Here is a 26,649-nt window from a genome sequence, read left to right as displayed (position 1 = left end):
AAAATATTTTTATTTTTATTTAAATAAAATTGCTTTTTATTTTTTATATAAATCAAATAATATTTTCTATTTTCTTCGTCTTTAATAACTAGAAAAGACATTTCCATGAATTACTAGTTAATTAGGTTAATGTAAACTAAAAATAAGAAGCCTAAGCTTTTTATCTACTCTAAAGAGATTTATGAGATTTATGACATATATATAATCAGCATAAGATTTCAAATATGTTTTTTGAAGTACAGTAATTTTCAGATCTTCAATCTAAATTTATTTTCAGATTCTTTTCCTCTTTCTTTTTTTTTTTGGTAGAGGGAGTGTGTGTTTCTTTATTGACTGTTCTTTATGATCGCAGAGAGTCGTGCAAATGGAAGTCATAGCTCGGGCTCGGAGGAAGAAGATGAAGTCTTTGTGTGAGTGCTCTGAGACTTTGGCCTTTGTTCTTTCTGGTGCCAGAAAACGCAGCCATAATCCACCTCCTGTGATCCCTCGGAAGCAACCATATGAGCTTGCTTGCAAGGCTCCAAGCTCTCATTAATGGCGGCAACCAGCAACAACAGACGGCATGTGAACCACGGCTGTCCCTTAGTTCCCACTGGTGGTGTTACAGCCCGCGCCCGAGGTCCCATCCACGGGCTTCGTCACTGTTGTGCATCGCTTTCTCCGCTCTGTCGATTCCGTCCGCAAAGAGAGATCCAACAACGGCCTCCTTGTCCTCACCCCGTGTCATTCTCCATCATCGGTGACGACGAGGAGTCCAAGATTACTTTCTCCTCCTCCCCCCCCCCCCAGCCTGCCATGGTGATCCAGTCCTCGTCGTATCACATCTAATCATCCATTGATGTGCCATACTCGATCTAATCATCACCCAGCAGATGATGTTTTCTGAGAACAACGCAAGAGACTCTGTTTTCTGAGAGAAGGGAAACAGCTTGTTGTTGTTGACCAATTCAGGTTTTGGATTCACATTTGTTGAAGGTGACATCTTGCCTAACAATGTGTGGAGAACACACCAATTTTCGTACAGAAATTGATGCTGTAAGAAAGAATTTTAATGAATCTTTCTGTGTAGATCAACATGGGAATAGCAAGAAGGAAGGCTCCCTGTAGATCTTTCTCTCCACCATGCTAATCTTGCTCAGTTTCTTGTGGCACCACACCAATTGATCGGTTGTGATTGTAGACATTCTCAGCACTCTTGCCACCAGCTTCAGGTCTACTTGGGAGAAGAAAAGGTCCTGATTTGATCGATCTTCCTTTGGCCTTTTGAACTTCTTGACTATGCAGTTGCCAGTTCTTACAATGTCTTTGAGCTTCTTCTCTTTCTGCACCAAACAAGAGGAGATTACAGGAGAAGAGTAGAGACAGTTGAAGAACTGGAGAAGCATGCACCACCTTGCGGAGATCGGATTGGATGTCTTCCATGAGGTCAAAGTCTGATGGGTCTTGCAGGTCGACATGAGCTCCCATGAACCCTTTCAGAATACCTGGGGTTTCATCCTTGTCTGCCTTGACAAATTCCCAGAAGATCCTGATGGATTCCTCCATGGCATCTTCTATCATCTCACTTGTGATGTCATAGCATCCCTTGTGGTGATCCTCCATCTTCTCTCTCGCTCCATCCTCTGCAACAAAACTGGCCTTCGGTTGATGGTTTGCAGGAGCAACAGATGCGGTTCGGAGGTTGCTTACCTCTGATCAAAGGAACTTGGAGAAGATTTCGGAGAACGCATCGGTTTCTGATGTAGTTTGGCAGCCTCGGCCCTTGAAATGTTTCGTTCTCGACGAATCTCTGGATGACCACTTGGAACTGTTGGAATTCTCCTGCCACTTGATTGAAGTGGTGGCTTCGGTATGGATCGGATTCCGGCAATTCCCGAGCTTTCTCGTACTGCCATCTCAAGAACTCCCATGACAGGCATGTCTGGCCAACGTACACCACTTCCAGGTCACTCTGAAGCTCCTTGATGAACTTGTCTGAAGGTTCGGAGCTGGGTTTGCGACGAATCGACCAGAAGCTTTGGGAGAGGATGGATGAGATTGCTAAGGCTAATGTCTTTCGAGGCCCCAGTGATCTGAGAGGATCCTTCACCTGCAGGAAACCTGGAAATTGAGGAGGAACGCTGATGGTTACTAATTACTGCATGTAATCAATGGCGAGAGGAAGAGAGAGAGAGGAGGAGGAGGAGGAGAAGGATTTGGACTGACCTATTGCGTACATTTTCTGGTAGTTGAGGATGTCGAACTTCCTCATCCTCTCCCTGTAGCTCCTGTAAGCCCTGTGCAGCTCGTCCAGTGGATCCTCGTGAAGGAAGCTCTCGTCCATCTTTAATGGCTTCAGATCCTCCACTGTTCGGGGGCTCTCTGACTCCTCCAGAATCGTCGGCAGACCGATGTCCCTCGCTCTCCTCAGCTCCATCCTCAGCTGTTCTATCAGGTCCTGGTGCTCCCAGAGCAGCTCCAGCTCGCTGTACTCCTCGTCTCCTGACACCTTGAACTGATTCTTCTTCTCCGACTCATCAGCAGCAGCATCTGGTTCGTCTCCTGCCTCTTCTGCATCGAGGACTTCCTCAGGGCTTTTCATAGGACTGCAACCTCTGCTCGTCGAATCAAGATCGTCGTCGCTGGAATCGGTGAACTCGATTTGGGGTGCATGAGAACATGTCAGATTCGTTGTTTCTTGAAGCCTGTCATCAGCTTCATCAGCTTCTTCTTCTTCTTCTTCTTCTTCTTCTTCTTCTTCTTCTTCTTCTTCTTCTTCTTGGTTCAGACTCTTCCGCAGCTGTTCTTCTTCTCCATCGAAGTCTCTCTCGGACAAGAAACCATCTGAGTCCACGACGAGGTCGTGCACCGAGTAACCATCGCTCATGCTAATGGAGTCGGTCTCCGAATCGAAGCCGGAGAATTCCTCCGACAAAGAACATGCTCCATTCTCTTCCACGACCTCAGAATTTCCCAGCAATATCTTGTCCTTGATCTCGATCGAATCGCTGGCATTGTGCACGGCATCATCATCAGCAGCAGCTGCTGCTGCTCCTGAATCGAGCTCGGTACAAGAGGTTGTGGCTTTCGGCTCTTCCATGAACCCGCGGAAGTCTTTCTCGGACGAGAGGCCGTGAGAAGACTCATCTCCTCCATCAACAGGTACCGCAGCTTCTGGTTCCTCATCGCAATTGCCTCTCTGGTAATTCGATATCTGATGCTGGAACTTAAACCTGACGCACGATTCCTCTTTCTCCCCCAAGGATTCAGGCGGACCTTCGCGCTCATCTCTCTGCGAAGCTCCTCCTCCCCTATCTCTGCACGCAACACAAACCGAAACAGCAAGCTCTCTCAACATACAGCCGCAGAGGAACGAAGCAGCAGCAGCAGCTCCCACTACTCCCTTACCTGAAAGCGTGATCGACGATGAAGCTGATCAAAACGATCAGAAGATAGACAAGAAAGAAGCAGCAACAGAAACCAAGGAGCGCCATTTCTCAACAGAACATGTCATCCGCCAACTCTCTGTTCATCAAGAGAGAAGTCCACCCACCATTATCTCCACCTCAAGCAAGAGTAAATGGACACTTCACCTGCAACAACAGAGCAATAAACCTCAAAAGAACTCGAGCAACCGAAGCAAACGGGTAAACCGGAAGTGGAACTCCCACCCGAAAGATGTGATGGTAGACAAAGAAGAAGGTGAGGCTTCCCATCAGCCATGGTTGCCGAATGCTCTCCGATGCTGTTGGCCTGCCAAGTGTAGTGAGGAAGAGAGAATCCAGATGAGAGGCTTGACCGAGCCAACCTGCAACAACCAGTCCATCAACCCCTCCCATCATCTCGGTTTTACCTCTGTGAATCCTGTGGAGGTCATCATCTTCATGGTCCACAATGGATTCATTCAAGAACCTTAATTGGGTTCACCTAACTCATCTGCAAATTGATACAAATCACAGACAACCTTAGAATCATTGACTTGGCATACAACCTTGGCCTCATTGCCACATTCCATGCAGAGACCAAGATGGGTGTTCCTTGTTGTGGAACATCAATCATGCATCCCCCCAAAATAAGTCATTTTCATATTCATTTCTCTAAATCAAAGTTCAGTACTTATATGCATAAAAAAATTATATATGATTTTTTTATTAGGAATAGTTTAGATGAATAACTACACTGATTTAAAGTTTAATGCATGCATGTACACAATAGCAAAATTGAGATGATGACTAAAAATTATTTTTAATTGATGTATAATTTATTGAGATTTTTTTGTGGAAATTGGAATGGATGATGTCCATGTTTAGGGGTTATTCATGTTGACAAGACATTATGTGGCAATTAAGATCAAGTTGGGTTGATTGTGGCTTTGGTTGAATCAAGATCTTTCACAACAGGAAATATGTACCTGTCCTCATCAATCAAATATCTTTATTATTATTTTTAATTAATGAATAAAAAGCTTCTATCATAAAATAGAAAAAAAGAAACAAAAATTCTGGACCCACATCTATGCATCTTTTGGACTTTGACAACCATAGCAAGCTAAAGATGGATTGCACAACATGTGAAAGGAAAAGGAAAAGGAAATGGAAAAGAGGAAGCCACACTCAACAACAACCATTCATCACAAAGAAGAACCATGCAGTGTAACATGATTAGGGTTTTGCAAGGATGAGGTCATGACCACCTCAACTGTGGGACCCTTAGAACAAGATTGCAAGAGAGATTCCTCACATGAAATAATATTGGGAATGTCTTCCTTTTTATAACTATGATTGATGTTGGATGAATACATCATTTCTCAACTCCAAAGGCAATACATTCTATTATTGATTTCATATGACTGGTTATGAAATATTCTTATAAAAATATACTATCTTCTTTCTCAAGATTTCTTTTGCTTTATTGAAACTTCCTTTGCTCTCTAATGGACATGTCATTTATATATACTATGTTTAGCAGCAATGATACAATTAGTATTCATTACTTGTTTGATGATAGGTGAGGGAAGATTTAATAAGAATTTCCTAAACATGAAGCTTTACCTATATATTAAGAAATATTATTTTAAAATAAATATTTAAAATATATTTATTTGTACATAACTTATTGATGGAAAAAATATTTTACTACTTATTGGTATTGTTCATTTCTCTCTAATATTTTTTTTCAAAATTATATAAATATATACATCCTTTCAAAAATAATGATGTTTGTATTTATCCCCTCATTTATATGTATGTGTACATATATTACTTAACCTCCATTAGATAATTATCTTTTGATCATTAGCCAAAATTTTAAGCTACATTATCATAATGTTCGCTATGAGTAATCATCATTAACTTGAATTTTCAAGGTGAATATTATCATGAAGGTTAATTTTTCACAATGATGCTATAATTATATGACGTAAATTTGATCCATCGTAATATAAAAAATAAAAATCGGATCATTGTTAGATAGTAACACGACATAGTAAAATCGTCCATTGGTTGTCATCACCACTAACGTCAGTGGGATATCCTTCCCATTGATCTATGAGACCATTGTTAGATAGTAATACCAATAGATTTCGTGACATAATAAAATCATCCATTGGTTGTCATCACCACCAACCTCAGTGGGATATCCTTCCCATTGATCTCCAAGGTTTGGCAACAGGACAGTCTACAACCATGCATGTGTAATATTCTTCCTCTTCTCCCTTTAGCACCTGATCTGTGCCCATCTGCCATGCCTTGCATCGAGTTAGCAGCACATGGTGGCCATTGATGGAGTCCAAGGACAGCTCTCTTTAAGAACATAGGGCTCCTCTTCATTCATGTCTTCCACATGGAAGGATGATGATGGATTCTTGACATGATCCACCATTCATGCATCTACCAACATTCGATGAGGTAAAGCCCTATAAACAACTTTTACTTATCAAAATCTAATAAGACTAAGACATCAATATGATCAAGTTGGTGTATAACATTTTGATCTCCAATGCTAATTGGGCTACTGGAGGAGGCCTATGACATTGTAATGTGGTCAACCATATGACCCAAGGCATTAGGTTGACTCCAATCTTCCATTCAGATCGGATGGCCCATCCATGCCCATGTCACTATCTTGTCAAAATAGTAATGAATAAATGCACTCTAGCCCATATCTCCTTAAATCATAGATTGATTAAGAAATATAATATATCTTAATTTACTGGGATCATTGATTTACTATAATCAGTGATCTTCTATCATGTCCTCATGAAAGATTAAGATTTCGATTTCGACCTCGTAGCGATGTGAGTATAATACCTTATGAGCAAGTGATTTTGTGATAGAGTATGCTAATTGATCAAAGGTATAGATATGAGAATATGAAGAATTATACTACGTAAATGACTATGTTATCATTTATTATGGTGTCATATATTTATATCCTAATGTATTAAGAAAGATAATTATTTGTCATCCTTCATTTACTCCGGCCAGCAATCCTCTCAGATACATACAGGTGCATGATGTGTTCTCCAAAGGAGTTCCAAGAACACAGTGTGAGGGTGTTGAGTAGATAAACCGCACGCTCTCTGCTCTTAAGACTGCAAGTCCTCACCCAACATCTCATGCACCGTATGGGAACACATCACCCTAAACATGCAGTAATTGCATGCAATAAATGGCTAGGGTTTCTGCAGGACAAGAAAGCCATCATCATCATCAAGACAACTCCGAGCTGTTAACCCTGGTAGTTGTTACTGAGGATAACTAAGACATGCTTGAGGACAAATGGCCTCCGAATCTAAGCTTCAAAGCAGTGTCATGATAAGGGTTTTCCCCGGCGCAGCCTCATTCAATGCTCGGCCTTTGCAGAGAGAGACGGGGGTGTGGGGGGTGTTCATCCACCAAGCAAGCTTAGCTGAGCTCACAAGTCCCCTCCTCGGGAGTAAATGCTACTTGCTGTCCTCTTTTGACCTCCTCCTCCGCCTCCTCCATCTCCGCCTCTCTTTCCTTTTGCCTCTTCTTAGGGTCAAAAGATAGCGGACAATTCCTTGCATCATCTGGTCTCTTGTTCGTGTGTGTGTGTGTGTGTCAGTGTCCAGGTTACTTACGCTGCCTTGGACTTCTGCCGGCTCTCGGTGTGGCTTCTGGGGGAGGAAGAGGAGGAGGAGTTCCCGGCATGGGAAGACCACCTTGCTGCGATAAAGTAGGGGTGAAGAAGGGGCCATGGACTCCGGAAGAGGACCTGGTCCTTGTCTCCTACATCCAGGAGCATGGCCCTGGCAACTGGAGAGCTGTGCCTACCAACACAGGTGATCGAGCTCCTTCGATATGTTCCATGAACTCGGGTGCTTAGATCTGAAGGGTTTCAGGGATTTGATCGAGTCCTTTGTCCTTTTCTACGGCCAGGTCTGATGCGATGCAGCAAGAGTTGCAGGCTTCGATGGACTAATTACCTCAGGCCGGGCATCAAGCGCGGCAACTTCACAGATCAGGAGGAGAGGCTCATCATCCATCTCCAAGCTCTTCTCGGCAACAGGTGCATCCCAATGTGTGAATCCCTTTGTCCGCCCGGCCGGCTCTGTAATTGAGATCTGATCGTGCATGCAGATGGGCAGCCATAGCTTCGTATCTCCCGGAGAGGACGGACAACGACATCAAGAACTTCTGGAACACCCATCTGAAGAAGAAGCTGAGGAAGATCCAGGGCGGCCAAGACGACGGTACCATGAACGCTGTTCTCTCGGCGAACTACTACCCCTTCTCCAAAGGCCTGTGGGAGACGACGGTCCAAACCGACATCCACATGGCCAAGCAAGCCCTTGGCGAGGCCCTGTCCCTGCAGAATCCGCACGCCGGCGCATCATCCGCCACCACTACCACCTACGCCTCGAGCACCGAGAACATCTCTCGATTACTCGAAGGATGGATGAAGAATTCCCCGAAGACGCGAGCTGCTTCGGCAAGCGACATGGTGGGTGGCGCCGGCTCAGCCTCCACCGAGGGCTCGGCTACGATGGCAAGCAAGAGCGCCGAAGTATCGCCGGAGGGACTCGACTCATTGTTCAAGATGGAGACGTCGACGCCCGAGGTATCGGAGAGCAACCTTTTCCAACGCCAGATCAAGCTGGACACCGAAGCTCCGATCCCCATTTCCTTGCTCGAGACATGGCTCTTTGACGAAACCTTCGAACAGGGAGGAGCATGCCCGGTTGACATCCCACTATGCGACGCTGCCGCTGAGTTGCTATAGAGGGAGATCGGATCACAGAAATAGCTCAAGGTGTAAATTCCAACGAACTTCACACGAACCCTATCACGCAAAGTTTGCTGCAATCACAACAACGGACTAATTGTCATCTTCGATCCTCTTCTTCAGTTTGAGTGGTGTGAGCTTTGTTCAGCCTGTATAAGATATGTGGGGCGAAGGAGGATTCATGTACTCATATAAGTGTAGTATACTTGTGCTAGATCATTGAGTGTCTTGCTCCTTGTCGAACACGACATGATGACCTTGCATGGATGACACACACAGCCAGTGGTGTGATGAGAGATCATGTTCATGTGCTGACACCAACTACAGATCACGAACAGTATCTTATCTCCATGCACTTCAAGTTTGTCTAGAAAACAAATCATCAAATTGGATTCTCTGTGACCGCTTACTGCATGCAGTGGTCTGTCATGAATGTGGTCAATGCGTTGGGTGTACATTCCTGTTGCATGCACCTCGAGGATGTCTATCGACTCGGATGAAGAACACAAGGACGAGAAAGACTGTACTGGGAATGTCATATGTGAAGCTTCTTCATCCTTTCTCTCTCGTGCAGACCAACATTTCCTTGCTGCTGTAAGCACAAGAACGTCAACGAGTACTGCATCTCCTAGCTAGAGAGGAGATGAAGTTAATCATGCTGCTGTATGCTTCTTGATCCTGAATGATGAAGAACATGCAATTCTTTCTCCCATGGAATTCTTTCTCCCAACAAAGGGGAAAAAAAGTCCTTCCCCATTATACTGTTGTCAGAATTACACACAGAGTCAGAGCTGAGCTTTCTTTCTTTTTTAAGCATAAGAACTTATTGTGTGAAAAATTTTAATGTCAAATCAAATAACAATAGATGTAAATTTATAATAAGTACTTGTTTAGGAAAACTTTTCTGTAAGATTTCATAAGAAGAATTAGACTGACATTCTTCCCTCTTCCTATCTTCCCTCTTCCTATCTTTCATATAATCACTATGATGAATGAATTTAGAAACAAAAATATATATTTTGCTGAAAAAAGATTTGTAATCTCTTAATCATGTTATATAATTAATATGATAAGGAATCCTACTATAATAGTTATTCTTTTTATTGACCGATAACCTTAATAGAATCTAGTCGTATTCATAATATATCTTATCTAATTATATATAATCACATAATCTAATACTTTTAACATAAAATAAAATCTAATATTTCAAATAAAAAAGATTTAAAGTAACTAAAAATTGTATATCACTCACTTTATCAAGCACATGATCCAAACCTTCTCAATATCAATAAGCTCGAAAAAAAATATATATCATTTTTGCTAAAATAGAATACAATAATATCATTTGATATTATTATGCAACTGAAAAATACTTCTTTATCGATCTCTACTTTGATAATGTGACACATAACAAGATCGAGACCTTAGGATTATAAATTAGTTGTTGACACCACCCCACCCCCAACCTAACCAAGCCATAGGTGATGGATACAATAAAACCAAAATGGTGCCACGTCAAAATTATCACTATTGCACTTGTCAAGGTTCATTGTCATTAGATGTGATGTGGGGCACATTAAGTCCATGTTGTGACAAAAAGAAAAAAATCCAACTGTTAGAAGCTAATAGTTCTCTAACAATTTAATGCTTGATTTTGATTTGCATTAAGTTGATTGATTGGGGGGGTGGGGGGGGTCAAAATTCTTTTGCTATGTGGTCATCAACTAATTATTTGAGAAGGCAGAGATGTGGATGAGCTGCTTTAGCTCACATGCTATCAAATCAAAGAAATGCCTTTGGAAATTTTGATGGTGAATTAAATGATTGGTTAACCATAATGATGTCCCATTACCATCTTCCTCAAATTGCCCACAAAAGATAATTTATTTTAATCACTATATAAGCAATCCAATGCATCTTTTCTTTTTTTTTTTTACTTCGAGGAGAAATATACACTATATAGATAAAATAGATTTAAATTTGTTGAACTTAGAAGTGAAAGATAATGGGAAACTTGAGTTGTTCAAAAAAAAATAAATAGACAAATACACTAATGTGAATTTTTAATTATATTTTTCGTATGATATATATAATAATCTAAACGATGAAAATATCTCTCTAAATACGAGTATATATCTCTATTTTTTGTTAAAACAAGTATTCTATTGAGATAAAGAACATTTTTTGTGATTAAGAATAAGCTTTCTATGTATTAAAATATTTTATCTATGATTATAGACGACAGGTTCTTATGATTGAAGGTCGATTTACTATTTATGTCTCTAATTAATCAAGATAAATCATTTGAGATCCATCATAAAAGAAGAATTAGTTATGAACTATATAACCTTTTGTCATTAAGAACATCCTCTAAAAGCATTTGTCACTGATATTAACCTTAAGCAACAATGTTAAGATCAGTGTGCTAAAATCCTTTACCTATAGGAAACAAAGATTTTTTTGCTGTCGATGTGTCTAATTGGACATAAATAATCTATTTGAGGTTCATCGAATGCAACAAGAACTCCACCGGATGATGAGATGACAACCATTTATGTATCATTGACTCAATTAAAATTATCAATGTGGCCAATACATTGGATTGGGAAAAGAAGGTGATTTGTTCGTTTGCAACCATAAAAGCTTTTACTAATTAATTAATCCATTGGAAATAGTTCAATTTGAGGTTCTAAGATGCATCTCTTAGAAAATTTTCTCAAAAAATTCCTTCTTTTTGCATTTATATCTATTCTGTTATTGTTTTAAGTAAAAGATGTTGGATTAAATAAGGAAAAACTTAGTGAAAGTAAATGATGGAAAAGACCTCTATTTTTTCTCTAATATTAGGTTATGTCAATCATTCAATCAAATGACTTGATGATGTTTCCCCTAGTATCAATCACTCTACAAGATAGTTAGTGAAGTTTTATCTTAAAAGAGTAAAGGATTATTGGGCTAATTATAAATTATTCATTATAATTAGTTACATTTAACATTTTGATCCTTATACTTTTAAAAGTTACATTGAATTCTCTATATTTATCAAAATGAAACATTTAACCATGTTTCTCTTAAGTTATTGACTCTACTGATAGAAATACTATAGGATTTATTATTGATCATATGCTGACTTTACCTACTTCGATTTACTGCTAAGCACGTGTGATATTTTCATCAATATATGTTAACGACGTAAAGAAAATTATAATTAAATATTTCACTTTCATAAATATAGGGATCTCAATATAATTTTTAAAAATATAGAGATCAAAATATTAAAGTTAGTTAATTATAGAGAGTAATATGTAATTAGTCCAGGATTATTATACGAGACTATTAGGGAAAAAAATGAGTTAGAACTTAGAAATACATCACTTGAAATCAAGGAGCAAAGCTTTTTGAGTGCAAGGCATAAGCTATCTTTAGGGATGATAACTAATTTTGCTCTTGAAAGCTGTTATTTGGCAATGCAAAATGTATAATGTATCTATTTAGATGAAACATCAAAGGAATTAATTGCTACTAATTTTGACATTTTTCTTGAGAAAGTAAGATCTGGTCATTAATTGTTGGTCGACTATATCGATGAGATTTTCTCAAATAGTATTCATAATGTAACACATTTAGCTTTTCTCATAGTTCATATAAACAGTAAAAAAAAATATCATAAATTTCACTAATTACAAGTGATATTTTATTTTTAATTTTAGTCAAAAATAAACATTAATTTTTTATCATAAATAATATTTTCAATGATTAAGGTTTAATATATATACCGATCCAACAAGAAATCGATATGAGTAGTATATATCAGTTAGTCAGTACACTCCATTGTACCTTGTGCTAGTAGGTTAATACATATATCAATACGTATCGTACTCACGACTAACTAGTATAATATATATATATATATATTATTGAATAAAATTAATGGGTCGGGCTGGAAACTTTTCATGGATTCATCAAATCTCTTTAATGCCTTAATATGACATCAGAATGCTCATCCACAAGGTTATGATTTGGTGCAATTTTTGAGATACACTTGATTGATGAATAACATTTGGAAGTGGCTTTAATTTAAGATTGTCAGTATTATTTTCTCATGTTATATAATTATTTATTAATTTTATATTTTGAATATGTAGATATTTATCTAGTCATATTATTATTTAATCCTGCATGCAACCTTTTTTTAATCTTATATTATTTTGTTTGTAATAATAATAGTAATATTTTGTTTGTTAAAACATTTTTATTTTCCCAAAAAATAAAATGGTGAAAATAATTGGAACCAAAAATAATAATCATAATCATAATCATAATTAGTTATGTAATGATTTATATGGTGTAATAATTGCAGAGCAATTCCTCAAAAAGAGAGCCACAAATAATTGTGGATGTAATGATCATTCATCCCCCTGAAGGATACAAGAAATCATGATCATCATCAGCTTCGTCCATCCAACGGCTACAAAAGGCGGCTCCCTTAGGGTTAGGGTTTTAAATATCTCCCGCTGCCTGCCCACCGCGTGGGACCCACTTGCCCGCTGGAGAACGATCTCTACCGTTAGAGGTACCCGGACCCAGAGATTGGACGGTGCAGATGAGACGCTACCGAGTTAATGTTACCACAGGTGGTGACGGGAAACTCCAGCAAACAGCGACGGGAAGGTGTATATATAGGTAGAGATAGAGAGGGAGGGAGGCAGGTCGCTCTCGCTCTCGCTCTCGCGTCCGGTATCCATCGAAGGTTTGGTCTCCTCAGCCGACGAGAAGAAGAGCAGGTCAATTAGGGTTACGGTGAGCAGGTCAATTAGGGTTAGGGTCTCGAAGGCGTCGGCGGAGAGGAGATGGGAGCCGACAAGGGGAAGAAGTCGAAGGTCGCGGAGGAAGGAGCCGATGGTGCGGAACCCGAGCATATCGACGGCGAGCTCGTCCTCTCCATCGAGAAGCTCCAGGAGATCCAAGACGAGCTGGAGAAGGTAATGCTTCCTTGTGCCAAAAAAAAGATATTTTTTTTTTTAAATCTTAACCCCTGTCTCCATCTCTCCTTTTTAAAGTTGCCGTCGTATTTGATTCTTTAAATGTTCTCTTTTTTTCTTTTAATTTATGATGATTGATTGTCTGATTCGTATCGTTTCTTGTTCAAAGTTGAGAACTTTTCGATGGGATAGTTTGTTGTCCACATGATTGTATAGACTCGCTTGAGGATTCCTCTCTTTTGGTCCCTGAATTGGGTAATCGCGCACGCTGGTGTTTCTGGATGACGGGTTTCTCTCTCTCTTTCTCTCTCTCTCTCTCTCTCTCTCTGTTTCGGTCACGTTGCAATGTTCGTCGTTTTATGATCTTAGATGGATGAAAGTTTATTATTTGGAGCAGAGTAAGGTTGCTTGTAAGGTTGTTAATACATATTGCTTCTGACATATCTCTAAGTCGGAAATTGTTAGCTTGCTGTGAAACCTTTCTTGGTTTCTCCATTTGTTTGGATAACAGTGGATATAGTCCTCAAATGTGTGTATCTGGCATAACAAGGTTGTGTCATTCTGATTCTTGCTGTCAAATGTCTAGAAACATTGTTACTTTGAGTCGAGAATCAATTATGAGGGCTAGCAAATGGTTGATTAGATTGCCAAATTGTTCCCACATCTCATTCCTTTAGGTTCACCGCAGTGTCCAACTTTGCAGAGTTATTAAAGTAAGGAAAATAAAGATAGGAAATAAGGATAGTTATTAAGCTTCAGCTTTTTGCGAGGAAATTGCTGAGAAACTATGATACTGATTTTGGAAATTTTACCCATGTAATAAGGATGCGGTGGAGGCTTTGTTTCTTAGTTCAGATTTCTTGTGCTCTCTCACCTTCCTTGGAACTATTTGTAGGAGGAACACATAGTTTGTCCTCTTCTTCCTTTTAATTTCTTTCTTTTGCCTATAACTGTCATTGTGTAGATAATTGCAAAGAACCTGAGAAAAATGGCATTATATTATTGTAGTATGTGATTACTTTTCAATGGTTTCTTCAGTGACTTGTGCATTTATCCTTTTGTACTGTTTACTTATGTTAACATTCTTGCCTCAGAGTACTTTTAGATTATGTGTTTTGTCTATTTTCGCAACATGCTGATTTAGATTTTTCTTAATAGATCAATGAGGAAGCAAGTGATAAAGTTTTTGAGGTGGAACAGAAATACAATGAGATTCGTAGACCTGTCTATGTCAGGAGGGCTGAAATCATCAAACATATCCCTGACTTCTGGTTAACTGCGGTATTTTAGTTTTTAATTCTTTGATTTTTGTGTCAAATATTCTTTTGTGCCATCTCTAAAAGTTCATCTTCTCTTTGTTCTTAATGGTATGCAGTTCTTGAGTCATCCTGCTCTTGGTGATCTATTATCAGAAAAGGACCAGGAGGTATATAAGCTGTTAACGATGAAGGATGCCAAAGCCAAAATATAGCTAACTTTGATAATATCTTTTCAAATTACAGCCTGTGCCTTAACCTTAGTTTAACAGATATAAATTTATAAATTTGTTTTTTTTTCTAATAGATGCACTGTTTTGGAATTTGATGATTTCCATTGATGTAGATTTTCAAGTTCATGCGTTCATTAGATGTTGAAGACTTTAAGGATATGAAGACAGGCTACTCCATTACATTCGTGAGTTATTGAGCACCAAAATGGTAGCCCGATCATTATCTGCAGTTTCTTTTCATTTCTATTTTTATCCATGACCAATTGAAATTTTTTTTGCAAGTTATAGAACTTCTCCAATAACCCATATTTTGAGGACACAAAACTGACAAAGACATATTCATTCACTGATGAAGGAACAACCAATGTAACTGGCACAACAATCAAGTGGAAGGAGGGCATGGTGAGAGCAAACCATTCTTGTTAGCACCCAAAGTTTTCATTATTAATTTTTTTATCCAAGTTGTAGGTGTGATATTTATGTATTTTTATATTTGTAGGAACATATTGCCAATGGTGATGCTCATAAGAAGAAGGGGAACAAACGACTCTTTGCTGAGGAAAGGTTGATGCTGTTGATCTTGACTGTCTTTTTTTTTTTGTCTGTACAATGTTTGACAAGTGATCCTATGTTACATCATTGAGTAATTAGTATTTGGTGATATTTGTATTCCTAGTTATGTTTTTATTTTAATCATCGAAATTTTAGAACTCAGTGATCTGTTATTTAGAGGTCAATGGCTTGAGTTGTCATGTTTGTGTCTGCCATTCTCATATCAGGATCTACTTGTAATGGTTCCTCCTTCTAGTCAAGCACTAATGTTTCTTGGCATCTAGTCATAGAATTCTTGTCTGTCAACATCCAAGTTCTTATTTCCCTAAAAAATTCATTTCATGGATTGCTTTGTGCCCAGAAGTTGTCCACTTCTGCTTTCTTAACTCCCTTATCTGAAAGGGTTGTATTTGGAAATTGAGCATGACTGTAGCATAGGCATAAATGGAGTTTATATCTGAATTTTATGTTTCGCTAAAGTTATTCTACAGCTCCAGTGTTTGATATTTGCGCCTTGCTGGTTCATCATTTTATCCAAGCAACTTATACTTGCACCATCATTTGATATTTGCACCTTGCTGGTTCATCATTTTCACTTTGATTTTGTTATAATTCTTTGCAAATTACCAAGCAACTTATACTTTTTATGTGTATTATATGAGCCAAACAGTGTTTGGATTTCCCTAGCATGGTAATGTTGGGTTCACATGGCTTTGTATGTTCCCTGCCATGCCCCACTTGCATGTCTGTGCATATTTTCTTGGCCCTGTTAGAAGTATAGATATTGAGCTGCCAAAGGTAATCCTTAACCTCAATTTTAACTGTATGTTTCTTTGAGGAATCCTTTATATGATTGATATACAGACCAGGTTAGGTTGCATCAATAAATTGGTGTCACTGATTGATCTTTAGCATTTTGGTGGAGTTCTTATATCTCTGGCTTTAGTTCCTAATCCATCGATTTCCCCTTTTTTTGAACAGTTTCTTCAGTTGGTTTAATGACAATCAAGAAAAGGACCTCTCAGAAGGAGTTATGGATGAGGTAATGTTTCTTGATTTTCTTTCAAACTAATTGTTGGTTTTATTTGTAGTATATAACTGGGTTGGATGATGAGTGAAATTGTATCTGATTTTGCGCTACTAGTCATGGACATTTGTTCAGCTTCCTGTTTTGAAATCTGATTGAACTATCTTATCAGAAGATCACCATGGCTACTGAATAAGAACAGCTTTTGAGTGCCTTGTGCTATTACATTTCTGATGCAGGTGGCTGAGATAATCAAGGAAGACCTCTGGCCCAATCCCTTAAAATACTTTAACAATGTATGTTTTCCTAGCTAGCGTGTTTCTGCTCCGTCTACCTTTTTTTTTCTCCCTCTTTCTTGAGAATTTTGCTTTCACTCATTTGAATTGCAATTTTTTCAACTGACAATGCTTCTCACTTTTTTATTTTATGGGTACAGGAAGCTGATGAGGATGACTTTGATGGAGAGGAAGATGATGAAGAGGTATATTTTCTCTCCTTTTTATCACATAATAATGGCTAGTCATATTCCAATACTGCTTATGTAATCTCAGATGCCGAAGAAATTTAAATTCCATTTCCTGTTTCCATGTTTTATACTTGTCTTATTAATAATGCTCATTTTCTTGAATCAAATAAGGGAAAATGCAGAGTACAGATTTTTCAAATTTATTTTCTAGTATTAGGATTACCAACCTGAAGATTTTGTTTGACCGTTGTGATCTTGTAATTACCAAAACATGAAAATTAATTTTCTAGATTTTGTTCAAATTTACATTATAATATTGTTCATAAAGAACCCATCTGTCATTTTGTCAGATTGTATTAACAGGATTTTCAAGGAATTCATATTTGAAAACTCTGTATTTTAGATGAAAGGTGCCGAATCTGTTACCTATAAGCAAAGATAACTACAGAATATTACAATTAAACCTTATGTAATCAAGCTTGTTATGTTGTAATCAAGTTCGAAAGAGTGTTTTCTCTTGTGTAGTGACGTGTAGTATTATGGTCCAAACTTGATATCATGTGTCCTTTGCAGAAGTTACACCCTTGTAGAGGTGGTGCCTTGTTATGGGACATCCTTGTGTAGTCCACATTATGTATCATTACAAAGACTATTTGAACCCGTCATCTATAGTTTTGGCAAAATATAGAATATATACTGGTTGAAAATGACCCAAACTCTGAAACTAGTTTCTCAGATTGCCTCATCTAAATTGTCTATTTTGCTTTTAAAACTAAAGAACTTTAGGTTGTTATTGACTAATGATGTTAGTCATAGGTTTCAGCTACTCGATAAGATTGAGCAATGGTCATTGTCTTATGTTATGTTTGAATTCAACTGAAATGACTAGCTACAGTGAATATTCTATTATTTGCAGTATGAATGTATTTGTTTGGTAACATTTAAATCTGTGTTGCCATCCAAGTTCAAATTGGACAGTATTCATGAGATTGGAATTGTAGGCCATTGTCTTATGATTGTTGAGGACTTGCACAAGAACTGCACTTCTCCATTAAATGTTATTCTGTTTTAGGCAGGGAATAGTTGCATCTACTCTTGTCCATCTACCTGCTCCTAGCTTAGCTTGTATATGGTGGTTGTCTCCTTTTTGTTATCGAGATGGATCAACTGTTGGATAATTATTCATTTTCATGTTTCAAGGAAACTGATGAGGAGGATGGTGACGATGAAGAGGACGAAGAATGAGATCTTTGCTGATGACCACCTTAATTGTGTGCATTTGGCCTTCTACAGCTGCTCCCGTGCAGGATCAAGACCAAGTTTATATAGTCAGTAGAAAGTCTGAGTGCAGAATGCTTCCTAGTTGTCATCACTTTGATATGTTAGATTGTATCTCCTTGCCAAATGTTTGATATGAGGTTGAGAATTGTGTACTGATAGCTGTGTTAGTCGAATTTCACTATATTGGATGCATAATTTCATAGCAATTTCACATTATATTTTCTGAGTCTGTTGTTGCTTTTCCCATTATAATTATACTGACAGCAGTGATATTTTTGTATTATCATTGTAATGATCTAATTTTGGTGCTGTTTTGAACAAAGAAGAACAAAAAATACTTAACGGGCATTTTTTTTTGTTTCATGAGTGAAGAACTCATTGGTTTGCATTGACCGGGGAAAAAAAAAAAGTAAAAGGAAGGCTGCATTTTTTTGAGTCAAAATAGATTTTTCTAACAGTTCTTTTTTCTTTTGTTTTCTTCTTTGTTGCAACCAAGTAGTTGTTCAATTCGTTGCAGTTGTCACCTTTGTTTGTCAAGAATCTAAATCAGGGGAATCGCACCCCAATGCATGACTTTGTGGAGCAGCTGTCTGTCATGGATTTGTTGTTTATGGGTGTCATTAAGCATTCCATTTTCAAGTTCCAAATGGTGATGTTCATATTAGTTTCATTGGTGTGATGAGTTCCAATTGTGGTTGCCTTGCATTTACATCCACAACACAACAGTTTGTCCTACTGGTCATGTTATCCAGATCTCAGTGAATGCTTGCAATCAATGTCTAGTAGGTACGTGAGGGCTACAAGCTCTCTGACCTTGTGACTGCACACAAACAGAGAGAGGAGTCAGCAGGGCATGTGATGTCCCACTGTTGTCACTACTGTTCATGCTGTCCAACCTCTGCAGCATCCATGCATGAGTTGTTGGGTCTCATCCTCGGCCACTTCCCCTGTAAGGGAGATGTCACCAGTTTGGATCTGATTTGTGTGTATGTGTGTGTGGAGGTGAAGTCCAGTGCCAGGCCACCATCCTCCTGCACTGAGCTGTGGCAGTGATATGGTGACACAAAGGACATAATTAATATTCCTCCTTTCTTCCAGCTGGATGCTGAGTTGAGTTGTTCCCTCCTCCTCCTCCTCCTCCCCCTCTCAAATCCTTTTTTGTGTGTCCAGCTTTTCCTCAAACCCCTGATTTGGCTCAGAATTCTTTAGCTCCCTGTAGAAAGTCATAATACAACTCTCAAGAGCAAGCTTTATGGTCTCCTTTGCCATGGTGGTGGTTTCTGTCATCTAGTGTTCTACTTCCTCAGGTCTTTAATTTCTGTGTTCCCTAGCTTTGCGTTTGTACATTTTCAAGGGGAGATTTGAGTTCAGAAAAACATGTGCAAACATATTTATATCACAACCCTTTGTTTCTGAACAGATCAGAATTTGCAGCATCACCTAAAAAGACCCCACAAGAGAGAGAGAGAGAGAGAGAGAGAGAGAGAGAGAGAGAGAGAAAAGAAGAAGAGGAGATACATATGGGGAATAAATGTTGATGGCAGAGCAGAGCTTGCATATGCCATGTTGAGCAATTCTTGACATATGAACTGTTTGAAATGAAACTTCCCTCTATTAGCAATCAGGCCTTGCAAGAATAAACTGTGGCTGTCACTATTTCATCAAAGTTACAGATACAAGATCACAGTGTTTTCACTGCTGAAATAACCTTTTACCACCCCTGCAGTTTCCATCCCCAAAAATAGACTTTACAAACAAACAAGGTTTTTTCTTTTTTTTGTCAGTAAGTAAATCCCTTGGGGAAAACTATTTCTAGCCTTTTTTTTGTTTTTGTCACTAGAAAAGTCTCTTCATTTCTTCTTACAAGATCTGAGATATAAGACTGTGATCATGGTAATTAATTTTGCAAATGCATAATCAAATATTTGTTTTTTTTCTTAATGATTGCAGGAGATGATCATACTCATTATAAGAGTTTGATAAGAGGATGCAAAAAATGCTTCCTTGGCTATTAGTACTGGAAAAAGCTGGAACCTGCAACCATGGTTGCCACTGTTGGTGGTGTATGATGATTGAGGTATAGTGAGTGCCATCATCATCATCAGCTAGCCTTCGCTCACAACCTTCCATTAATGACTGGGTTAAGTCTCATTTGGTGCCATGGTCCTAATCATGTCATGGGGGAACCTTCCATCTTCCCTTTCCCGTGACATGTTGGGCATCACTGTGTGATCCGAAATCCTGTCATGATCGACCACTGTACTGAGTATTCTCATCTTTAGGTAACAGTGGTGTACTCATGGGGAACTGCATCCATCTGCATTCGGAGTTGTGCTGAAGCCTGAAAGCAAAGCAAAGGGATTGCATGGTCACCTTTTCTCCTTCCCTTGCAAGTTATATATGGCCTGGCAATGATAGCAGCAGCTGCAACCTTTGATTCCCAGCTGTGACATGCATGCTTTAAACAAAGAAAAGGAAAAGGAGATCGCCATGGGGGGAAGGGGACATCGTGAGTAGTAGGGCCATCGCTGTTACTCGCACCTCGTCTCGGTGGCTGGTGGCCAGTGGCCGAACCATTGGGTGCATCGCCATGGGCGCAGGCAGCGGATGCACGAGGAGCTCGTTAACCGGCAGAGGCAGTACTGTGGAAGGAGGAGGGGAGGGAGAGAGATCACCATGGGAGCGAGGTCCCACTGCAGGTCGAGGGAGCAGCACTTTACAGCCAAAAGGAGGAGGGTGGCTGACATCGCCTTTACTCCCTGTTGTCGATGGAGCAACATTGGATGGTTGGCAGGTAGCCATGGTAGCTCCGCAGCGAGGCATCTTGCTGCTGCTTCATGTCCATCGATGCGGAGTGCCCAGCAATTATGTGGCTGTAACATGCGCTTGTCTCCTCCATTTCGGTGCAGCAACAGCAGCAGCAGCAGCAGCAAGCTAAGAGAGAGGCAACCGTGAGGGAGAGCACGAGGACATGATCATGGCCAACCCACAAAGATGTGTGCGTCGTAATGCCCTCAAGCTTTTTCCGCCCCCCCCCTCCCCCTCCCCCTCCCCATAAAGATTACCTCAAGATAGAAACACTCTCGTTTTGGTTTCTCCTTCATTCCATTTACAGCTTCTTCTTTAACAGCATGCATATAATTTACACATATGCAAGAGAGAGAGAGAGAGAGAGAGAGAGAGAGAGAGGATATTTGAGATAGAATAATTTGAGGAAAATTGAGAAATACTGAACATAATTTGCATTGTTGGAAATATTTAGGAGCCAAATTCATGTGTCCTTATGGAGAGAGGCTTATGTCTAATAGGATTTGAACAAAAGTAATGCTACTCATGATTAATTAATCACATTTGTATCGAAGGTAGGGATGAGAATAAATTTAATTCATGGAAGAATATAGTGGATATAAAAGTTAAGAGTATGTTGTTATGAGTTACTCAGCTTTTAATTTAGATTAAAGTGGGAGATCAATTCAAATTATTCTCATGGCAAATGAGCACCTTAACACTTGTTCAATCATGTAGTTGCCACCTGATTGATTCATGGTTAACATGTTTGTAATTATGAGATTCATGTTGGAAATGTATCCCTTTTTTTTTTTTTTAATGATACCAAACTATCAAAAGTTTATTATTATAAAAATTGATGCAGATATATTCATTTTATTCATAATCATAACATCCAATGGTTTGATAGATTTTTTTACGATCGAATACTAATTAACGATTATGACCCGACTCTCACCCATTTTCAAATATCCATCATAAACATGCATCTATTGAATTTTATGATTGGATTATATATAAACACTTTTCTTCTAATTTTTAAATCTTTTAATTTACTTATTAACTTAAAAGTATCATACGGTATTCATCGTTAAATATAATTTTGTTAGAAGACTTTCTAGAATCATCTTAATTTGATTTTAAGACTCGCAACAAGCACATCAACATTGGACTCGAGTTAGAGTTGAACCCTTTACAATATATATATATATATATATATATATATATATATATATATATATATATATTCTCTATGTTATCATTAAATTATTATTTTCTATAATTACAAGTCCATTAATTATTGTTTTATGATTCAGCATTACGTGTAATTTATTTTATTGACTTCTTTTCCAAGTAAATATAGTTTGTCTTGATGAATTGTGACATCACCAAAAATTGAGTAATTAGAAGTTAACAATCCAAAATCCAGAACATATTTATTGTCCCAAAATAAATTAAATTCATGCAAATTAATGTTAAGACTTTACTAAACACACATGCAACAATTTTGCTGAAATATATTACTCATGCTTCCTTGATCACAAGGCAGACTCCTCTAAAAAAAGGCCAATAAATCCATGTGAAGACAACCAAGAAAATTATTAGGGCAAAAACCTTTCAATTAAAATGAGGATATTGATATCGAAGCCATGTTATAAAAACTCACCCAAAATACCATGAAATTAGTGCCAGTTTATTTCTTAGTGAACAAATCATAAATTCAAATATTATTTTCTTCTATTAGGTTACCAGAGCAAAGTGTTTTGATCGTATGAGATTTTGAGCACAGCCTGTTTAAGAGAAAACCCTAACCCTAACTCTAACACACGGGGTTTACTCGGAGGGAGGAAGGGGGAGTAGGAAATGGAAAGCGTATTGGAGTGGGGGCTGACCCACGTGCTCACCTTCTTTCTGGAGTCGCCTGTGCTTTGACTTGCAAAGTGGGACCCGCTATCTCCACCACTGTCCTTCCGAGTAATATGCGACAACAGAGCACCGCACGTGGAGTCTGCGCTAGGTTTCTGTGCCACTTCAAATTAATTTCCAAGAAATAAATGAAAATAAAAATTACACACTTAATTTGTGGCAAAAAAAAACATTACCTGAGATTAAATAATTTTTTTATCCATCCCAAAAAAATAGAGAAAATTTTAATACGTTTTTTAAAACCCTGTTTGATACTTTTGTTTCTACTTTCTTCTTACAAAATGATATATATTTATATATTCTTTATGAACTCATTGTTACTATTATATTTTTCTTCTTTTCTCTTTTTTCATAGCTATTTTTTTTTAAATTTGTATGGATATTAGACTCATCCTCAATCAAAGATCTGACAGCAATAGAATCAAATTACTGAGGTGATAATATAAATTAAATTGACATTTTGCAACTTCCCTGTGCACTAACATTGCATGGAATTTATATTGGTGTCCAACCTGACCTGCTTTATACTTTGTCTCTATAATCATTGCTTTCCCATTGCCTTAATCCCTCTCTCTTCTCCCTTATCCTCCCCCATGCCTTCTTCTTCTTCTTCTTCTTCTTCTTCTTCCTCTCTCCCTCTCTGAGGCTGAGGAGATTGGAGGTGTTCACCTTCTCTCGCTTCTCTCTCTCTCTCTCTCTCTCTCTCTCTCTCTCTACCACATCAGTCTCTGTCAAACTTGAGGTAGTTTGGTCTCTCTTTATCCATTTCTTCCTCAATCAACTCCCTACCCCTCATCACTGTGCCCTACAAGTTGCATAAATTAGATGCAGTAGCTTGGTTTCTTCCCAGAAGCTCGCGCGCTCTCTCTCTCTCTCTCTCTCTACAGCGCCTCACATCTCAAGCTTTCAGCGGGAGATGTCCTAACAAGGCCCATAAAATGGTAGTACCATCTCTCATATAGGAATCCTGAGTACTCTACAAGCCAAAGGCCTGCATGATCTCTAGGTATCGCTTCCTCTTGACCTCCATCACAGCAAATTAAAGCATCTATATCGGCTGCTGGATCTTGGAGTTTGATTGTTAGATTGTTCCCTGTGCCTCGCCCCTCTCTCACCATCATTAGATCTCAAGTCCTTATCTGTGAAGTACCATGGTCTGATCCAGACATGGAGGGCGAACCTGGCGGATCACGACGGCCCAACTTCCCTCTCCAGCTCCTCGAGAAGAAGGAAGAAGACTCCTGCTCCAGCTCCGCTTACCCTTCCTTAGCCATATCCTCCACCACCGCCGCTGACCGACTGAGGAAGCCGCCGCCCAAGCGGAGCTCCAACAAGGACCGCCACACCAAGGTCGAGGGGCGCGGCCGCCGGATCCGCATGCCCGCCCTCTGCGCAGCTCGCGTCTTCCAGCTCACGCGCGAGCTGGGCCACAAGACCGACGGGGAGACCATCGAGTGGCTGCTCCAGCAGGCCGAGCCCGCGGTGATCGCGGCCACGGGCACCGGCACCATCCCCGCCAACTTCACCTCGCTCAACATCTCCCTCCGCGGCTCCGGCTCCAGCGTGTCCGCTCCCTCCCACCTCCGCGCCGCGAATTACTTCGGTGGCGTGGCGGCCGCTCACCCCGGCCCGTCCCTTCGGTTCCACAACGAATGGGAACGTGGCGGCAGCTCTGCTTTCCCCCCGGAGGTCCCGTCGTCCTCCTCCTCCGTGCTTCTCAATTTCAACTCATGCAGCATCGGCCTCGACGCATCGTCGGAGGCCGACATCGGGAACATAAGGAAACGCCGATGGGAGTCGGAGATTCATCAGCATCAACCATCGCCAGTGCAGCATCAGATGGCAGGCTACAGCCAGGCAAGCCATGGGCAGATGCCAGGAACTGTATGGATGGTCACAAACCCTAACGCACAAGACATGGTGGGCAGTAGCAACCAGTCTATATGGACATTCCCTCAAGCAGCAAATGCCTCCATGCTTAGAGGATCCATGTCCGGCGGTCTGCACTTCATGAACATCCCTACGCCCATGGCTCTTCTGCCAAGCCAGCAGCTTGGGCTGGGTTCCGGCGGCGGCGAGGGGTACACCGGAATCCCTTCCGCCCTCAACATGTACCGATCGTCGCCGAGCAACTCCGAGGCGATGCAGTCTATGACCCAACAATCGCACCGAGACAGCGAGCGCCATGACACGATGAGCACCAGCGATTCGTAGCTCGGCCTCACAACCATGCATGCGCTGGTTTTCCCTCTTCTTCTGCTTTAATCTTTCGATTTTTGGATGATTTTTTACTCTATTTGTTTTGACTATAAGCCTACGTCCGTCACTCGCAATACGAATGCAAGTCATTTCTGTGTGTGAAATGGCAGGTTTTGATGGTTTCACTACCTTAATTTGGATCGACACACAGTGTTGTGATCCTATCTTTCATAACATGATCTCTTTTCTTCTTCTCCGGTTCTTATTGGGTGGCTGCAAGATGCTCATCAACCGAAAGAGAGAGAGAGAGAGAGAGAGAGAGAGAGAGAGAGAGAGGTGAGAGGCTCCTATTCAATGAAGGTGACCAGAAAGACGCATCGAGCTCAGCAGCACGTCAACTTCAGAATCACTCAGAGAGTGATATGATCAATGATTGCTGCCTCTTGGAATGTGTTGCGCTACAGTTCCATATACACATCCAAACACATACAAGTGTTGTACCATTTCTCTGTACATGAAAACACCCATCAAAATACAATACTGGCATGCAGGAGCTCTCAACTACAGCACCGTCTGAGTCTGCCATGGATGGATGAATGTGAAGGAGGAGCATGGCAAAAGGCCAAAGCTGTCATAATTCCACGCTAGCGCAGGCTGTCGGCTCTTTCTCTATCACAGTCGAGTTGTCACAGTGGGTAACCCTAACCACATGAATTAAGCCTTATCCTTTCTCTCCTCTCTCTTAAGCTCATCTCCTCCGAGAACAAGGTCGACTATTACTCTTCCTTGTGAAGTCATCTTCCAATGGCTGCGTAAAACACAGATATGTCAGCTTGATTTGGATGTATATTTAGTTAACTGTTGAAGGTCATATATTTCCTCCTGTGATCTCTTTGTGCAAATGATATCTGACACATTGTAGTCACTTTAGGATGAATCTAATGTCCTCTCTACCGCATGCTTCAACATTTATATTCCTCTCTCTCTCTGGGAAAAGCTCCATTCCAGGATATCTGATGCTTTATGTTCTCCTATCATGGCTGCTGCTGCACATGAATTATTTTGTTTTGATGGCAGCATGATGAAACCATGGTGCATTACTGCTGGATATAGAGATACAACATGGTGGATCTCTTCCATTTTCTCTTCAAAAGAAGAAAAATGAACCAATCTCCTTAGAAGTATTAATTCTTAGACTCTCAAAGAGTCATTCATTATCATATTTTAGTGTGACTGAAGAAAGAGTCATTAGAAAAACAAACCTCAGATTCAAATGTTGACTAAACATTACAATTAAACAAGCAAATGAGAACCTTAATTCAATTAGCTTAGACTTAATTTCTTCTTTCTTGAGGAGATCATGATTAAGAAAGAGTCCAAACACAATCACTCTCTTCTGATACCTCATCAACTTACTTGAGCTAAGTGGGAGATGATAACATACATTTTGGAATATGATCCTGTATTATATATATACATTTAAGACTGGAATATATTTTCATATTCTTCTTCTTCAAAAATTTATAACTATGTCATTATAATTAATCCATGTATCACCAATGAAATGACTACAAAATTCTAATTAGCATCAGTATATCTTCAAATGGTTCCTTCTAAATTAGTAATCTTCACATATGCTACTATAAAATGATAAAGAAAATATTAGTTAGTTTGAGTTCAAAAGGATATATAAGTATATAAATTTTCATAT

The 26,649-nt window shown here is 39.5% G+C and overlaps 4 protein-coding genes and 1 long non-coding RNA gene across 7 annotated transcripts; 4 read left to right on the top strand and 1 right to left on the bottom strand.

The window, feature by feature from the left end:
* Nucleotides 1-952: 952 nt before the first annotated feature.
* Nucleotides 953-3,528, bottom strand: LOC135584738 (uncharacterized). 3 transcript variants are annotated; one of them, XM_065192846.1, is made up of 5 exons: nucleotides 3,388-3,528; nucleotides 2,206-3,296; nucleotides 1,690-2,100; nucleotides 1,393-1,622; nucleotides 953-1,322 (listed from the first exon to the last, which is right to left on the bottom strand). In XM_065192846.1, the coding sequence occupies exons 1-5, from the start codon at nucleotides 3,471-3,473 to the stop codon at nucleotides 1,071-1,073; spliced, it is 2,070 nt and encodes a 689-aa protein (XP_065048918.1). In that variant the 5' UTR covers nucleotides 3,474-3,528; the 3' UTR covers nucleotides 953-1,070. The 3 variants fall into 3 exon arrangements, with proteins under 3 accessions (XP_065048918.1, XP_065048917.1, XP_065048919.1); XM_065192845.1 differs by having other exon boundaries at nucleotides 953-1,622; XM_065192847.1 differs by lacking the exon at nucleotides 953-1,322 and having other exon boundaries at nucleotides 1,393-1,633.
* On the top strand, nucleotides 3,002-3,969 carry LOC135679298 (uncharacterized). The gene is made up of 2 exons (XR_010515210.1): nucleotides 3,002-3,141; nucleotides 3,243-3,969. It is a non-coding gene; the product is annotated as an uncharacterized LOC135679298 (long non-coding RNA).
* A 2,888-nt stretch (nucleotides 3,970-6,857) lies between these two features.
* On the top strand, nucleotides 6,858-8,471 carry LOC135679296 (myb-related protein 306-like). The gene is made up of 3 exons (XM_065192844.1): nucleotides 6,858-7,282; nucleotides 7,380-7,509; nucleotides 7,581-8,471. The coding sequence occupies exons 1-3, from the start codon at nucleotides 7,150-7,152 to the stop codon at nucleotides 8,221-8,223; spliced, it is 906 nt and encodes a 301-aa protein (XP_065048916.1). The 5' UTR covers nucleotides 6,858-7,149; the 3' UTR covers nucleotides 8,224-8,471.
* Nucleotides 8,472-12,936: 4,465 nt separating this feature from the next.
* Nucleotides 12,937-18,252, top strand: LOC135679295 (NAP1-related protein 2-like). Its single transcript, XM_065192843.1, has 10 exons — nucleotides 12,937-13,211; nucleotides 14,370-14,492; nucleotides 14,587-14,637; nucleotides 14,814-14,885; nucleotides 14,989-15,102; nucleotides 15,200-15,264; nucleotides 16,234-16,294; nucleotides 16,519-16,575; nucleotides 16,716-16,760; nucleotides 17,946-18,252. The coding sequence occupies exons 1-10, from the start codon at nucleotides 13,080-13,082 to the stop codon at nucleotides 17,988-17,990; spliced, it is 765 nt and encodes a 254-aa protein (XP_065048915.1). The 5' UTR covers nucleotides 12,937-13,079; the 3' UTR covers nucleotides 17,991-18,252.
* Nucleotides 18,253-23,346: 5,094 nt separating this feature from the next.
* On the top strand, nucleotides 23,347-25,818 carry LOC135679294 (transcription factor TCP15-like). The gene has a single exon (XM_065192842.1). The coding sequence runs from the start codon at nucleotides 23,907-23,909 to the stop codon at nucleotides 24,951-24,953; it is 1,047 nt and encodes a 348-aa protein (XP_065048914.1). The 5' UTR covers nucleotides 23,347-23,906; the 3' UTR covers nucleotides 24,954-25,818.
* Nucleotides 25,819-26,649: the final 831 nt, after the last annotated feature.

Source organism: Musa acuminata, chromosome BXJ1-7 (genome assembly GCF_036884655.1).
Source record: "Musa acuminata AAA Group cultivar baxijiao chromosome BXJ1-7, Cavendish_Baxijiao_AAA, whole genome shotgun sequence".
NCBI classification, from domain to species: Eukaryota; Viridiplantae; Streptophyta; class Magnoliopsida; order Zingiberales; family Musaceae; genus Musa; species Musa acuminata.
The sequence above is the reverse complement of the archived record's forward strand: the minus strand, read 5'-3'. Positions and strand labels throughout refer to the sequence as shown.

Coding starts and splice junctions, on each gene's coding strand:
- LOC135584738 (XM_065192845.1), bottom strand. CDS start 3,473: ATGGCGCTCCTTGGTTTCTGTTGCTGCTTCTTTCTTGTCTATCTTCTG. Junction 3,297..3,387: donor ATCGTCGATCACGCTTTCAG/GTAAGGGAGTAG, acceptor TGTTGCGTGCAG/AGATAGGGGAGGAGGAGCTT. Junction 2,101..2,205: donor CCAGAAAATGTACGCAATAG/GTCAGTCCAAAT, acceptor CTCAATTTCCAG/GTTTCCTGCAGGTGAAGGAT.
- LOC135679296 (XM_065192844.1), top strand. CDS start 7,150: ATGGGAAGACCACCTTGCTGCGATAAAGTAGGGGTGAAGAAGGGGCCA. Junction 7,283..7,379: donor AGCTGTGCCTACCAACACAG/GTGATCGAGCTC, acceptor TTCTACGGCCAG/GTCTGATGCGATGCAGCAAG. Junction 7,510..7,580: donor CAAGCTCTTCTCGGCAACAG/GTGCATCCCAAT, acceptor TCGTGCATGCAG/ATGGGCAGCCATAGCTTCGT.
- LOC135679295 (XM_065192843.1), top strand. CDS start 13,080: ATGGGAGCCGACAAGGGGAAGAAGTCGAAGGTCGCGGAGGAAGGAGCC. Junction 14,638..14,813: donor TATCAGAAAAGGACCAGGAG/GTATATAAGCTG, acceptor CCATTGATGTAG/ATTTTCAAGTTCATGCGTTC. Junction 14,886..14,988: donor CAGGCTACTCCATTACATTC/GTGAGTTATTGA, acceptor TGCAAGTTATAG/AACTTCTCCAATAACCCATA.
- LOC135679294 (XM_065192842.1), top strand. CDS start 23,907: ATGGAGGGCGAACCTGGCGGATCACGACGGCCCAACTTCCCTCTCCAG.